The sequence below is a fragment of the Myxocyprinus asiaticus genome, chromosome 15 (genome assembly GCF_019703515.2).
Source record: "Myxocyprinus asiaticus isolate MX2 ecotype Aquarium Trade chromosome 15, UBuf_Myxa_2, whole genome shotgun sequence".
In the NCBI taxonomy this organism is placed as follows: domain Eukaryota; kingdom Metazoa; phylum Chordata; class Actinopteri; order Cypriniformes; family Catostomidae; genus Myxocyprinus; species Myxocyprinus asiaticus.
The window spans coordinates 4891176-4906014 of record NC_059358.1 but is presented as its reverse complement, the minus strand read 5'-3'; the positions used below and the strand labels follow the sequence as shown (position 1 = coordinate 4906014).

The 14839-nt window shown below is 36.9% G+C and overlaps 1 protein-coding gene across 1 annotated transcript; it reads left to right on the top strand.

Moving 5' to 3' along the window:
- pbx2 (pre-B-cell leukemia homeobox 2) lies at window positions 1-14764 on the top strand. The gene is made up of 8 exons (XM_051719365.1): window positions 1-359; window positions 1704-1777; window positions 5410-5654; window positions 6008-6198; window positions 6719-6854; window positions 6996-7137; window positions 8804-8898; window positions 12750-14764. Exons 1-8 carry the CDS (start codon window positions 112-114, stop codon window positions 12828-12830), a joined length of 1212 nt encoding a protein of 403 aa, XP_051575325.1. The 5' UTR covers window positions 1-111; the 3' UTR covers window positions 12831-14764.
- Window positions 14765-14839: the final 75 nt, after the last annotated feature.

Genomic DNA, 14839 nt, shown 5'->3' with positions numbered 1-14839 from the left:
AAGGGCACGTTTTTGTCTGACAATCGCTAGGGGACTCCAGCGCGGTGATGCACGGACACACACTCACTCACACTGAGTCACACAGTCAACTAGATTAATGTACCGTTCAGGATGTTGCAGCCGCAACAGCCCATCACAGGCAACGGGCCCAGAGCAAGCCGCGGCCTCGGGTTGAGCGCACACCACGGAATGCATCCCCTCAACCCATTGCACACGCCCTCGCAACGCCGCGCCGACGGAGGAGACCCCGGGGGCCTCGAAGGCACCGAAAACGGACACGACAACCGCCGAGACATCGGGGATATCCTACAACAGATCATGACCATCACCGACCAAAGTTTAGACGAAGCTCAAGCAAAGTACGTTTTTTGGAACTATTGCTTTTTAAAACTTCCATGTTTAGCAACGGGGCTAACGGTTGCGTGAGGCATCATTTGAAAACAGAATAATTAAAATGTAACACTCTTCAAGACATTCTAACATCTTTATTACAAGCAAATTGATTTTTGTTTCGTCAATAAATCTATAAAGTATTATATTATTATTGTTAAAATTATAATTAGCCTCCATGCTAAAGTTAGCGAGGTAGCTGCTATTGTTTACGTGTCTCGTGACTTCAAACAAAGTCAGTATATTCGGTTTTGGTGCGATATAAACGTCCCAAAAAATAATTATCTGAGGTTAAATCTATTATAATCTAGATATATGTGTTTATTTCATCGCACTTTTCTTTTTATTGTTATTCATTACCAGTGTTGGGTGAAATGCATTACTAAGTAAATTAATTACTGTAATTAAATTACTTTTTTCATTGAAAAATAAATAAGCAAGGGATTACTCTTAATTTTTCAGTAACTTAATTACATTTACTTCTGATGTAATTGCGTTAAATACTGTATAGACTACAGAGCAATTCTATATAAAACAATAGTGAATTTAAAATCTAAATGTAACCTCTAATGTTAAAATATATGTTTTCTAATTTAATGCAGCCCCCTTAAATTCTTTGCCAGTTCATGAATAAATTATTTGATTTTATGTGATTTGTTTTAAAGAATTAAAAGAACAGTTCCATGTCAATCTTGGTATTTTTCATCTGGTTGAGGTTGGGTTTTATTATTATTGTCACACATTATACATTTTTCATATATACAGTGAAATGTCTTTGTTTTTCACATATCCCAGCTAAATGGGGGTCAGGGTGCAGGGTCAGCAATGATAGGCACCCCTGGAGCAGATAGGCTCAAGGGCCCAACAGTGGCATCTTGGCGGTGTTGGGGCTTGAACCCCTGACCTTCTGGTTAGAGCTTTTAACCGCTGAGCTATCACTGACCCCACTGTTATTAGTAATTAGTAATAAGTAATGCAATTACTTTTCAGACAGAGTAATTAGTACAGTCATCTAATTACACTGTAGAAGATGTAATTAGTAGTTTGTAAGTAATACTAATTTTTTAATAATAACTTTATATATAATAATAACTTTTTTAGGGTAACTTACACAACACTTTTCATTCCACGAAAAATAAATCACTGCCTGATTGCGAGACTTTCATTAAAATCTATTTACATTATTTTATAAATTATGAATTCATTTTCAGTAACACAATTGCGGTGTTTATAGTCTTGTTAGCAGCCTCTTATTGACAAATCACTATGCTGCTAGTTAGCTTACAGACTTTTTGTTTGTTGTTTTGTGACAGAAAACATGCTTTAAACTGTCATCGGATGAAACCAGCTTTATTCAGTGTGCTGTGTGAAATAAAAGAGAAAACTGGTGAGTAACAGGCATGCATGATATTCTGAATGTGTTATATATGTATATAATAACTGTTAACTTTATCATTGATGCCAGTGCTTTAAGCGCAGGGCGCCATGTTCTGGCAGTTCTGCTAGAACAAAGCCAAAGAGTGTATGCCTCATACAAATACAGTATATCCCTCATTTTCCCAAAATAATCTATATGAACTCCTGTATATGAATATATTCTCAAACCGTATTATTTGCCTGTGCTACCCCATTATTTGCATGTGTTTGTTGTGCAAATAGTGCTATACAATAGCATAATGATTATGGATTTGTCTGAAGACCAAGTTTGCAGCTCTTACAAATCCAATAAATCTCAGTCTAATAGTAATCTTAGTCTATTAAAATGATTTCACTTCCTATCATATGCACGTTATACCTAATTATTTTCGTTAGTTAGAATATGACTGTTTGAACAACATTAACAAATGGTCACTGGCTTGTGATAAGACAGCTTGCAGCTCTTAAAAGCCAAATAAATACAATTTACACCAAATATTCACCTATATCAACTCTAGTATTGCAATATTACTTTAAAGCCTATTGTTTGCATGCAATAACCTGTTATATACTTGTTAGGATAGCAGTTAAACATTTAAAAATGGTGAATGGTTTTTACGAGATGAGTTCACAGCTCCTAAACACCAAATAAATACAGAATTTTTCCTAAATGTTGACCTGTATTACCTCCAACATATTAACACAATCTTAAACCCTTTTATTTGTATGCGGCATCCCATTATTTGCATGTTAGAATAGCACTATTTGCACAACAATGGTGTGTTCTTTGGTTTGTATGAAGAACTAAGTTTTAGGGAAATCGTATGGAAATCCTATTAGACTAAATGTTTACTGTGATGGTCAGTAATTAAATGTTTTTTTTTTTTTTTTTTTCCTAATGGAGCCTTTTAATTATCATGGTTTGGCATGTTCTCTTACAGTCTGTGGGCTTGCATAATGTGTCATTAATCATACTGTATTGCTAATGCACACCGCTCTGTTAATGCATTGTACTGTTTTAAAACAAGATTAAGCAAGGCATTTAACCCAGGTCTGTCAAGGCTGATTGTGTTGAGCTTGTACAGTTGAAGTTAGAAATTTCCATACACTTAGGTTGAAGTCTTAAAACTAATTTTTTTACCACTCCACAGATTTCATATTAGCAAACTATAGTTTTGGCAAGTCGTTTAGGACATCTACTTTGTGCATGACCCAAAGAATTTTTCCAACAATTGTTTACAGACAGATTGTTTCACTTTTAATTGACTATATCACAATTCCAGTGCATCAGAAGTTTACATACACTAAATTAACTGTGCCTTTAAGCAGCTTGGAAAATGTCAAGCCTTTAGACAATTAGCCAATTAGCTGCTGATAGGAGGTGTACTGAATTGGAGGTGTACCTGTGGATGTATTTTAAGGCCTATCTTCAAACTCTCTTACTTCAAACTCTGCCTCTTTGCTTGACATCATGGGAAAATCAAAAGAAATCAGCCAAGACCTCAGAAAAAAAAATTGTGGACCTCCACAAGTCTGGTTCATCCTTGGGAGCAATTTCCAAATGCCTGAAGGTACCATGTTCATCTGTACAAACGATAGTACGAAGTATAAACACCATGGGACCACGCAGCCATCATATCGCTCATGAAGGAGACGCATTCTGTCTCCTAGAGATGAACAGTTTGGTGCGAAAAGTGCAGATCAATCCCAGAACAACAGCAAAGGACCTTTTGAAGATGCTGGAGAAAACAGGTATACAAGTATCTATATCCACAGTAAAACGAGTCCTATATCGACATAACCTGAAAGGCTGCTCAGCAAGGAAGAAGGCACTGCTCCAAAACCGCCATAATAAAGCCAGACTACAGTTTACAAGTGCACATGGGGACAAAGATCTTACTTTTTGTAGAAATATCCTCTGGTCTAATGAAACAAAAATTGAACTGTTTGGCCATAATGACCATCGTTATGTTTGGAGGAAAAAGGGTGAGGATTGCAAGCTGAAGAACACCATCCCAACCGTGAAGCATGGGGCGGCAGCATCATTTTGTGGGGGTGCTTTACTGCAGGAGGGACTGGTGCACTTCACAAAATAGATGGCATCATGAGGAAGGAAAATTATGTGGATATATTGAAGCAATATCTCAAGACATCAGCCAGGAAGTTAAAGCTCAGTCACAAATGGGTCTTCCAAATAGACAATGACCCCAAGCTTACCTCCAAAGTTGTGGCAAAATGGCTTAAGGACAACAAAGTCAAGGTATTGGAGTGGCCATCACAACGCCTTGACCTCAATCCGATAGAAAATTTGTGGGCAGAACTGAAAAAGCGTGTGCGAGCAAGGAGTTCTACAAACCTGACTCGGTTACACTAGTTCTGTCTGGAGGAATGGGACAAAATTCAAGCAAGTGAGAAGCTTGTGGAAGGCTACCCATAACGTTTGACCCAAGTTAAACAATTTAAAGGCAATGCTACCAAATACTAACAAAGTGTATGTAAACTTCTGACCCACTGGGAATGTGATGAAAGAAATAAAAGCTGAAATAAATCATTCTCTCTACTATTATTCTGATATTTCACATTCTTAAAATAAAGTAGTGATCCTAACTGACCTAAGACAGGGAATTTTTATATGATTAAATGTCAGGAATTGTGAAAAACTGAGTTTAAATGTATTTGACTAAGGTGTGTGTAAACTTCTGACTTCAACTGAATGAAAGACAAAGCTAAATGGAAAATCACTCCTATTTATGTTGTAGGTCACTCAAAGCCATCATGTTATCAATTGCTAAATATATTTGCTCTTTTAAAGCTTTATTTTTAGAAGTCTTTTAGATTAATACGTTTTATTGATGTGCAAGTGTTGTACTAATATATAATATCAAGATTGGGAGCTTTTTTTGCTTTCTCAGTCTTCATAAATGTACAAATTACAATCATAGCAAAAATGATCATCCAAATATAATTTTTATGGACCATGAAACTGGTTACTTGGTGAGTGTTAATTTGGTCCCTGGTTGTGAGTCTTAACTCGTGGAGGGAAGCTATGGTGCATTCAGGAAAATGAAAATCTAAACAATTTGGCTAGTGGGTTATCAATATTTTTTCACTGAATTTTGAAATGTCCACAATAACATAACCATGCAAGTTAATTATTGTGGTATATTGTATTAAAGAGAACTGGCATACCGTATGTCTATTCCATACTTGCTTTTTATCCAGAATTGTATTGGATTCAAATATCTGCATATTTAATAAATGTAAATATAATATGGTATATATTCTTTAAGTAAAAAGGCACTTCAGGCTGTGTTTTATTGTGAGTACTAGAGTACAGTTACTATGTTAAAGCTACAAATATTCATTAAAACAAGCATTTTATTTTTGCAAATTCATTAAATGGCATCCTTCTGCTAGAAGATATAGTCCCTGACATGTATACAAGAACAGAACCTTATTCTACGGGTGCTGTGCAAGTGTTATTTTGAATTTAGCTATATCTTCTATTTTAGAATGGTCAAGACAGCATTCCAACCAATCCGCATAGAGGAACGGTTGCTTTAATAATAATTGAATATATTTTATAATAAATTCTTGTTTCAGGTCTTTCCATGAGAAATGCTCAGGAAGAGGAACCTCCAGACCCACAGCTTGTACGATTGGACAATATGCTGCTAGCCGAAGGTGTAGCCGGTCCAGAAAAGGGGGGTGGAGCCGCTGCGGCGGTCTCTGCCGCGACCAGCTCTGGCGGGATGTCACCTGACAGCTCTTTGGAGCACTCCGACTATAAAAGCAAGTTGAGCCAAATTCGGAACATTTACCACACAGAGCTGGAAAAATACGAGCAGGTACATGTTGCTGCCATTGTGCTGGGTAGGCCCGCCCACAGTGAAATCTCATTGGTCCAAAAACCTGCTTTACATTGCTGTATATTAAGCATCAGATATTGATTCCTTGCCGTGAGAACAGAAAAAATACTTGATGCTCTAAATGTATAACATTGCATCTCATTTATTCTTGTACGATACACAGTGTAGGTACTGTGTTGTACCTAAAGCAAATCCAGTTAAAAAAACACTGGTGTAAAATGCTCATTGAGAACAAAAATTATGGAAGTCTGATGCACTTCGTTTTTGGAAGACATGTTTTGAATGTCCTCCGATGCGAAGGAGATAGTCTCTAATCTCATTGCTGTTTACAGGCCTGCAGTGAGTTCACCACACACGTTATGAACCTGCTGAGAGAACAGTCTCGCACCCGGCCCGTGTCTCCCCGTGAGATCGAGCGCATGGTGGCTATCATCCATCGCAAGTTCAGCTCCATACAGACGCAGCTCAAACAAAGCACCTGTGAAGCTGTTATGATACTGCGCTCACGATTTCTAGATGCCAGGTGGGTGAAATGCCATTCGTAACCAATTTCACATCCCTAATCGGACATATTTTTAAGTGCAATAATATATTCAATGAGAAAAAAGTAGGATGGGAATTGGTTTCATCCTACGGGAATTAATTGCATTGTGAAAAGTGAATGGAGCCAGATAATTGGAGGGGTGGGTTGAGGAATTGGTGACATTAGATTATGAATTATGAAGATTGTGGGGCGGCTGTGGCTCAGGTGGTAGAGCAGGTTGGCCGCTATTCACAGGGTTGGTGGTTCGATTCCCGACCCACATGACTCCACATGCCAAAGTGTCCTTGGGGAAGACACCACACCCCAAGTTGCTCCCAATGGCAGGCTAGCACCTTGCATGGCAGCTCTGCCGTCATTGGTGTGTGTGAATGGGTGAATGAGTCACAGTGTGAAGCGCTTTGGAAGGCTAAGGTTAAAAAAAGTGCTATATAAGTGCAGACCATTTACCATGAAGACAAACATTTCTACAAAAGCATTTTTTGTTTCCTTGCGTTGGCAGGCGCAAACGACGTAATTTTAGCAAACAGGCCACGGAAGTCCTGAACGAATACTTTTATTCACATCTCTCGAACCCGTACCCGAGTGAAGAAGCCAAAGAGGAGCTGGCCAAGAACTGTGGCATCACCGTTTCTCAGGTAAGAAAGATCGGATCTACGTTTACTCTAACAGACTAGTTTTCCCTCAGCTGTGTAGAAGTGCTTGACTCTTGCTGCACTATGTGAGTGTGTGCCCCTCAGAGAGATATCAGTTTCATGTTGGCTCTGAAATTGGAACAGGTGTCCAACTGGTTTGGCAACAAGAGGATTCGCTATAAGAAGAACATTGGGAAGTTCCAGGAAGAGGCCAATTTGTACGCTATGAAGACGGCATTAGGAGCGACGCAGAGCGAGGAATCGCCCCACACTCCAAACTCTACTGGTTCGTTTGAGTCTCTAAGGGGCCGCTCAGACTGAATGCGTTCTTGTGTTAAAACAAATTAATTACACCCAGCACAACAAATGGAACAGAATTTGGGTATAACATGTTTTCAAAAGTTGAAGTCCTTTCAACTTGACACAGTGTCTTAAAAACCTGTTGCCCCTGCGCAAGATCTTGAACAAAACAGAGATATGTAGCACAACGGTCAAAAATGTCCGTCTAGCGCATTTTTACAAAGAAAAATCATTCCAAAACAGCACAGATGGGCAGAAAAATACATGTTCGGTGTGAACGGCCCCAAAGTGTGTTTTCATATAAAATTTGTCCATTTAAAATAGGCTGGGTAATAAATAGAATATTCACAATATATTTGTGATTTTGCCGGCGATAGAAAACTTTGCAACATTGTGAATATTGCAATGATTTTTGATGCACTTGTTTTTGACCTTTAAAGGGATTGTTCACCCAAAATTGAAAATTCTCTCATCATTTACTCTCACTCATGCCATACCAGATGTGTGACTTTCTTCTGCAGAACACAAATGAAGATTTTTAGAAGAAGATCTCAGCTCTGTTTGTTCATGCAATGCAAGTGAATGGTGACCAGAACTCAGAAGGTCCAAAAATGACATGGAGGCATAAAAGTAATAAATACTACTCCAGTGGTTAAATCCATATCTTCTGAAGTAATATGATAGGTGTGGGCGAGAAACAGATCAACATTAAAAAAGTTAAAAAAAAAAAAAGTGTACTATGGAAGTAAAGACAAATGTCTTTGACACAAAAAAAAAAAAAAAAGTTTTTCTTTTTTTACTATAAATATCCACCTTTGACCAGCCCCAACCAGTAGCTGGCTGAGTGTGAAAGTGAAAGTATAGATTTATAGTTAAAAAGCACTTAAATATTGATCTGTTCTCACTCACACCTATTATATAGCCTCTGAAGACATTGATTTAACCACTGGAGTCTTATGGATTACTTTTATAGCGCCTTTTGGGCCTTCAAAGTTCTGGTCACCATTCACTTGCATTGTGAGGACCAACAGAGCTGAAAGATTCTTTTAAAAATTTTCGCTTGTGTTTTGCAGAAGAGAGTCATACACATCTGGGATGGTGAGTAAATGATGAGAGAATTTTCATTTTTGGGTGAACTATCCCTTTAAGTTGCCTAAAGAGCGTGTCATTAGACTAGTTTCACAATCTATGGAATCTATATTGTAACATTTTATATTTTAAACATTTCTTGTACACAATGTATAGCATACATTCACTAACTTTTATTTTTAATTATAAATATTGTATTTGTTGATAAAATACAGGAAATACATTTTGGATTTTTTTGGATCTGATTAATCTGAAAAATAATTGACAAAGGAATCAATGATCAAAATAATCGTTAGTTGAAGCACTGACCTACACGCCTTTAGTCACCTTTCGTTGTTATTGCATGTCTTTCCCATACAATACAAGTACATTTTCATCATTTTAATTTTTAATCGCCAGCAAAATCACTGCAAATATATAATGGGAATATTCGATGTATCGCCCAGCCCTACCAGCTAGGCAGCTCAGTAGGCAATGTCATAGGGTGGTCTGTATACAGCATTAAAAGCATTGTGATGAGCATTGTCATAGCTGACTGTGCTTCATACTTCTCATCGTGACAGGCTCAGGGTCATTCTCACTCTCGGGGTCAGCTGACTGCTTCTTAGGAGTTCCTCCAATGAACGGCGAGCAGCCTCCCTATCACGTGAGCGCTCAGGTATGAAGAATATGTCAACGGCATCAATGGGGCCCTGCTGCATGCAATGAACCATTTGCATGTGTTGGTAACATCAGAGGGAAGGATTGGGTTTATTGTGTGTGTTTTTGTTTGTGTGTGTGTTTGCTTTGGCATCCAGCTTTGCTAAATGTCCTTCTCCTCTTTCTCTCTGGAAGGACTGTCAGTCAGTCTTTTCAGAAAGACTCTATCCACCTTATTTTGCAACGCGGAAGCAAGCAAGCGGCTGCAAGTGTCACAGTTCTGCTGTCATTGACCGGAATGTAAATAACTAGAAGGACAATAAGACCAGAATTTAGTGAAATTGACTTATAAACTATAACACAACCACAGGATGTACAGCAGAATAATATGCCAATGTCAGATAATTTTCTAACATCAGCATTTATAGTAAAAGAGTAAGTAGATCATTCACTTGTTGCTGTGTTTTGTAATGAAGAGACAATACTAAAATCTGCTTTTTACTAACTTTACAGAGAGCATAACGATGCAGTATTTTCTCCATGTAAACCTCCATTCATATTTATCTGCGAAACCTGATTTTACCTTAATATAGTTCAAAAGGCGATCAACATTTGATCTCTCATTCATTCTGCCTGTGCAACAGTGTGTGATGACATGATGGCAAAATACGCTAAACGTTAAAACTATTTTCGCTACAAACCAATATGTTTATGAAAATAATAATTAATGAATGTAATATGACAAATATTGCCAGCCAGCAATATAAAGCAACATAATGAAGTATTTTTGTATCGCTAAAATAGCTGGAGGTGGCTTATACCGGAAGAGGTCCACATTCAAGGTGGATAATGGTGGCACCCTACTCGCACTGAAAAATAAGGTGGATAGTAGGGGCGTAACGATTCATCGATCCCATAACCAACGATCCAATGTTATCGATACAACTTGTAAATATCAATATAGACATTTTTTTGAGATGTACATTTAATTTAATACTCCTGTGTCAGCCACGTCCGTACGCACTTCCGTCAGGCGATGAAGCAACCTTATTACATTAATTTCACTTTATGAGCGCTAAATATGCTTTTCATGTGGGACAAGGATGTGCGTGGGGTCTTTGAAGCCAAATTGTGCTCTGCTATCCATGCGTGCGTGTCAACCTGATCTTCCTGCGAAACGAGAGCTCCAGTGACAGGATCAGTGCGAGCACGTCAACTGGGCGCTCCTTAAAATGCGAGCTCTCGTGACAAACGCAGAGCGGCTCACATGCGCGATTAATTCATTTGAATTTTACATGAGAATTTGCTGTTTTAAAGTACCATGGAGAAGTTCAACCATGTGAGACATCTTGACAACGGCGACATTCTGAACAGCACTAACGAGGGAAAGAGAAATCACCTGCTCCGCTCCAGCGTCAGTTATAAGACTTTACACATCTACACATCAACACCTTTACTCACATTTATCCCAGTTAACCGTAACAGAATTTTTCAGTACAACTGTGGAAGTTGTAGCCAAGAAAACCGTGGATAGCACGGATAGTTGGAAACAAGTCAAGGGTATGTAAGTACTTTGAATTGGATTAAACTGAAAAATAAGGTGTAATCAAACGATTGATGATCACTTGTGTGTGAATTATTTTCAACATCTGAAGTAGCTTGTTTTGTTGTGGATGACCCAATGTGGATACTAAATTTACACTTTTCAGAGAGCTCAATAAAATATTCAAATTATATTTTGGTTGCATTTGAGGGCAGATAAAAAATTAATTGATTGTGTAAAATAGGCACATGATATCAGAATATCGATCGCAGGGCCCTGAATCGAATCGAATCAAATTGGAATTGTATCGCGGCATAGCTGTCATTCATATGCACAAGAACTGTGATATTTGGGTCAATGTTTTAATCATCCTGGGATTGCAGGAAAAGCAGTAGAGTGCCGATGCACAATCTTCACTCTCTGCTACTAGGCTTCACCAATAGGTGGTGCCATCGGGTGTTGATGAAGATCAAGAGCAACAGGGAAAAGATCTAGACAATTGCCAGTTTTGATAAATCTATTAAATTAACATGACAAAAAGTCATTTAAACTTCAGTTTCTTCAGTTTGATGCGCCTTTTTACTATGTGTGTCATCTTCTGTTTTAATGTACAACAGTATCTGAGAGAGGTAATTGTCGGTGCAAAGTGTTCCTGGTTTAAGAGGAAAAATGATAAGCTATTCAGGCTAATGGTTAATGTACACAATTCAAGTCTAAAGAGACTTTTATTTTAAATGTAGTTGTTGTCATGGTCAAGGAAAGGATAAAAGAGGATTGTGACTTGTGCTCTTCCTCTTTTTTTTTTTTTTTCGCTGGCTCAGTTTTCTCTGGGCTCTCTTTTTGGGCAGCTTGGTTAAAGGATATCAGGCCAGACTCCAGCCCTCAGTGGCATCTATCAACCCTGTCTTTCTCTTTCTATCTTTTGGTCTTCACTCCTTTCAGTATGCATACTTGTTTCATCTACATATTTTATAAATCTGATTTGTAACTATTTAAATTGTAACCATCTTATGGAACCTTTTAAGACATAAAGATTTTCTCTATAATCCATTTCTACTTCAGTGTCACTGTGTAAACTATATACAGTACATTCAAGCAGCTACATAGTGTATTGCAATAAGGTCATAACAAGGTTTTATACAATGCTCTCCCACATATTTTGCTCTTCTAACTGCACTTATTTCTGTAGTTGGTATTGGTAGCAGAAGGTGGTTAAAGACGAGAAATGCACAGCTTTATACCATCTTGCTGTTAACATTTCTTCAGTCACTTTGGCATTCCTTCAGCTGATCCAATGCAGTGAAAACCCACCTTACAGTTTAATTGATTTATAAAAACTGACTGCCATCTGTTGACAACAATGCAGGTGGAACTTCGATAACTCTACTAATGAGAGCCTAATGCGATAACACAGATTGTGATAAAAGTTTATTTGGTGAGGACCTCTCCTTGTTGCTCTTGATCTTCATCAACACCCGATGGCACCACCTAGTGGTGAAGCCTAGTAGCAGAGAGTGTGCATCGGCGCTCTGCTACATTTCCTTCAATGCCAGGATGAATTTTAGCCACTGAAATTTTAAAAGTGAATTTGCAAAATGAAATATAATGGACCGAATATTACCTGTTGTATATTAAAGATGAAAAAAAAAAAAAAAACTGAATTTTTTGGAAGGTGAATATTTTTGGAATTTTTATTGATGAAATGTTGTGCAAAATGTTTTCGGTTGAAATATTCACAGCTTAAATATACAACCATATGAAAATGCATCCCCAAAAAATGCAAGCACTGTTAATGCAATGCATTAATTTTTTAATTAGTGCAATTCAGTGTGCTTTTTTGTGTCAAAGACATTTGTCGTTAAATTACTTCCATAGTACACTCTCATGTATTCAAGGTGCAAGGAAATTACTTTAATACCTTTTACTTGATAGACATTTTTGAAGTCAGTAAATACATTTTTTGTAACCCAGTGTTTTTTAAAAATGTATGGAACCAGATTGGACAAAGATAACATTTCTCTGAACTTGACACGTGTTATTTCTTATTTTTATCACCTCAGACAACCGTATTGGTCAATGACTCCTTTGCAGTTATTTTGTCTGCACAGATTTATATGTACTGTTCACTATATTCTAAAACCTTTTCAAACCATGAGAGTTCTGACAAAAGAGGCACACATTTCATGTATGTGCATTAACTTAGGATGTTATTTCGATGTTAAGTCGCAGCTGGCTAAAAATGTTAGTTGTAGTGTGGTGAAGAGAATTATTGTAGAGGATGAGTATGGTATTTATGGTTTTAACACCAATTTTCTCTTTTTCTGCAGACTAATGGTAACTGGCAAGATCAAAACACGCCACCCTCTGCCACCTCGCCCGGAAGCGATCACTCTGACAACTCTGACTGATGAACTTGACTCCATCCGTTGACGACTGGCTCAGATTTGGAGGACTACAGTAATGACGAAAGAATGATGGTCACTCTATTACCCAACTGCAGTTTTTTTTGTATAGCTCATTATTGTACTTTACATTGGGCCTCATTTACCAAACACAAGCAGGATGAATTTTAATAGTTTGTAGAACCATTCTTACAAATTTTCACGTTCAGTTCAGCGTGAATAGAACACATTTTTGTGTAAATCATAACACTATTCTTATATTTTCACATTCAACTTAGTACAGAACAAATTTGTGTAAATTGTTGGCAAAATCATACCTGCATACATTTTTGCTTTCAATTCAGTGGAATTGGAGTTGAATTAATTTCTTGTGTGAATCGGAAACTAATTATGTACATTTTCGCATTGTTAAATGCAAGCAGAATGAATTTGTGTAAATCAGTCATAAAACCATTCTTACATAAAATGACACATTTAATTGAATGTGAGCAGATCGAATTTCTGTGTATAATCGTTTGTAAAAACATTCATACGTACATTTTCGCATTCAGTTAAATGCAAGCGGAGTGCATTTCTGTGAAAATCAGTCATTAAACAATTTTCACAAATTACGCATTTCAATTCGAGCAAGGCGAATGTGTAAATCACTCAAAGCCATTTTTGTTTACATTTTGACATTTAATTCAATGCGAGCAGAGCGAATTTGTGTAAATTGCTCACAAAGCCATTCTTACGTAAATTTACGCATTTCATTAAATGCGAGCAGAGCAAATTTGTGTAAATCGTTCATAAAACCATTCTTGCTTAAATGTTTGCATTTCATTTAATGCATGCACAATGAATTTCTGTGTCAACCATTCATATTCTTACATGCGTTTTTGCATTTAATTAGGTGCGAGCAAAGCAATTTTATGTTTAAATCGCTCAAACTATTCTAACGTAAATTTGCGCATTCAGATCAATGCAAGAAGAACAAATTTCAGTTAAGATTGTTTGAAAAACCATTCTTACCTATATTGTAATGGAATTAAATTGATTTACAAAATATATATATATATATATATATATATATTTTTTTACAATTTACCCACATTCATTCTGCTCATGTTTCATGAATTGTGACCCATTGACCGTTTGGAGTGAGTTCAAGTGTATTTGCGGGAGAGAGAAGGGCTGAATGAGAAAACGGTTTTTAGTTGCCATGTATTTAGTATTTTTCACTTTCACACTACATCACAACTTTCAATTTTTGTTACTGCAATATCTGGGTGTTGAAAGAGGGAGTTTTTTAAAATGCTTTAAGACTGCTTTCATTATATCTATATTATTATTGTTATTATCACTGCTCTATATATTGTTTATTAAAAGCTCTGATAGAATTGGCTTGGGTGAAGGGGGCAATAGAGAAAAATCCAAAGATTGTTTTTGTGTGCGTGTGTGCGTTTCTCTTTTTTTTTTTACTGGGTTTGTGTATGTACCAGTTATATGAATGAGGTGTGTTTGCTCTTTATTTACAGTTTGAATGAGTATATCAACAGTGCTGTCTTTTTCTCTGTACAGTGAAACACCTGTATTCTCTACCTCTTTTACAATAAAGACTGTCTGTGTACACATTCATCATTTCTGCTGGCTGATGCAACAGTGGTCTTGGATGCAACATAATGTGAATGTTTTCGGTTATTAATGCCATTATAAAAATACGCTATTTTCATGCAAAACATTGCATTTTTATTATTGTGACAAACATGATTTATTTAAATTGTGAAGTATTCATACATCATGGTAGTATTTGTTGTGCTGCCTTTAAGCTGATTAAAAAAAAAAAGAAATCAGTAACACTTTACAGTATGGTTGTAACTATGAACTAACAATGGACAAAACTTTAACTGCATTTATTAGTTTTGGTTAATGTTAATTTCAACAATGTGTATGAATACATTTTTAAAATTAAAAGTTGTGTATGTTAACATTAGTTAGTGCATTGTGAACTAACAATATACACTCACCAAGCACTT

Bases quoted from the DNA above. Each gene is read 5' to 3' on its own strand.
- pbx2 (XM_051719365.1), top strand. From the start codon at position 112: ATGTTGCAGCCGCAACAGCCCATCACAGGCAACGGGCCCAGAGCAAGC. The intron at 1,778-5,409 runs GTGAGTAACAGG...TTCTTGTTTCAG, and splicing joins TGAAATAAAAGAGAAAACTG to GTCTTTCCATGAGAAATGCT. The intron at 8,899-12,749 runs GTATGAAGAATA...CTTTTTCTGCAG, and splicing joins CCTATCACGTGAGCGCTCAG to ACTAATGGTAACTGGCAAGA.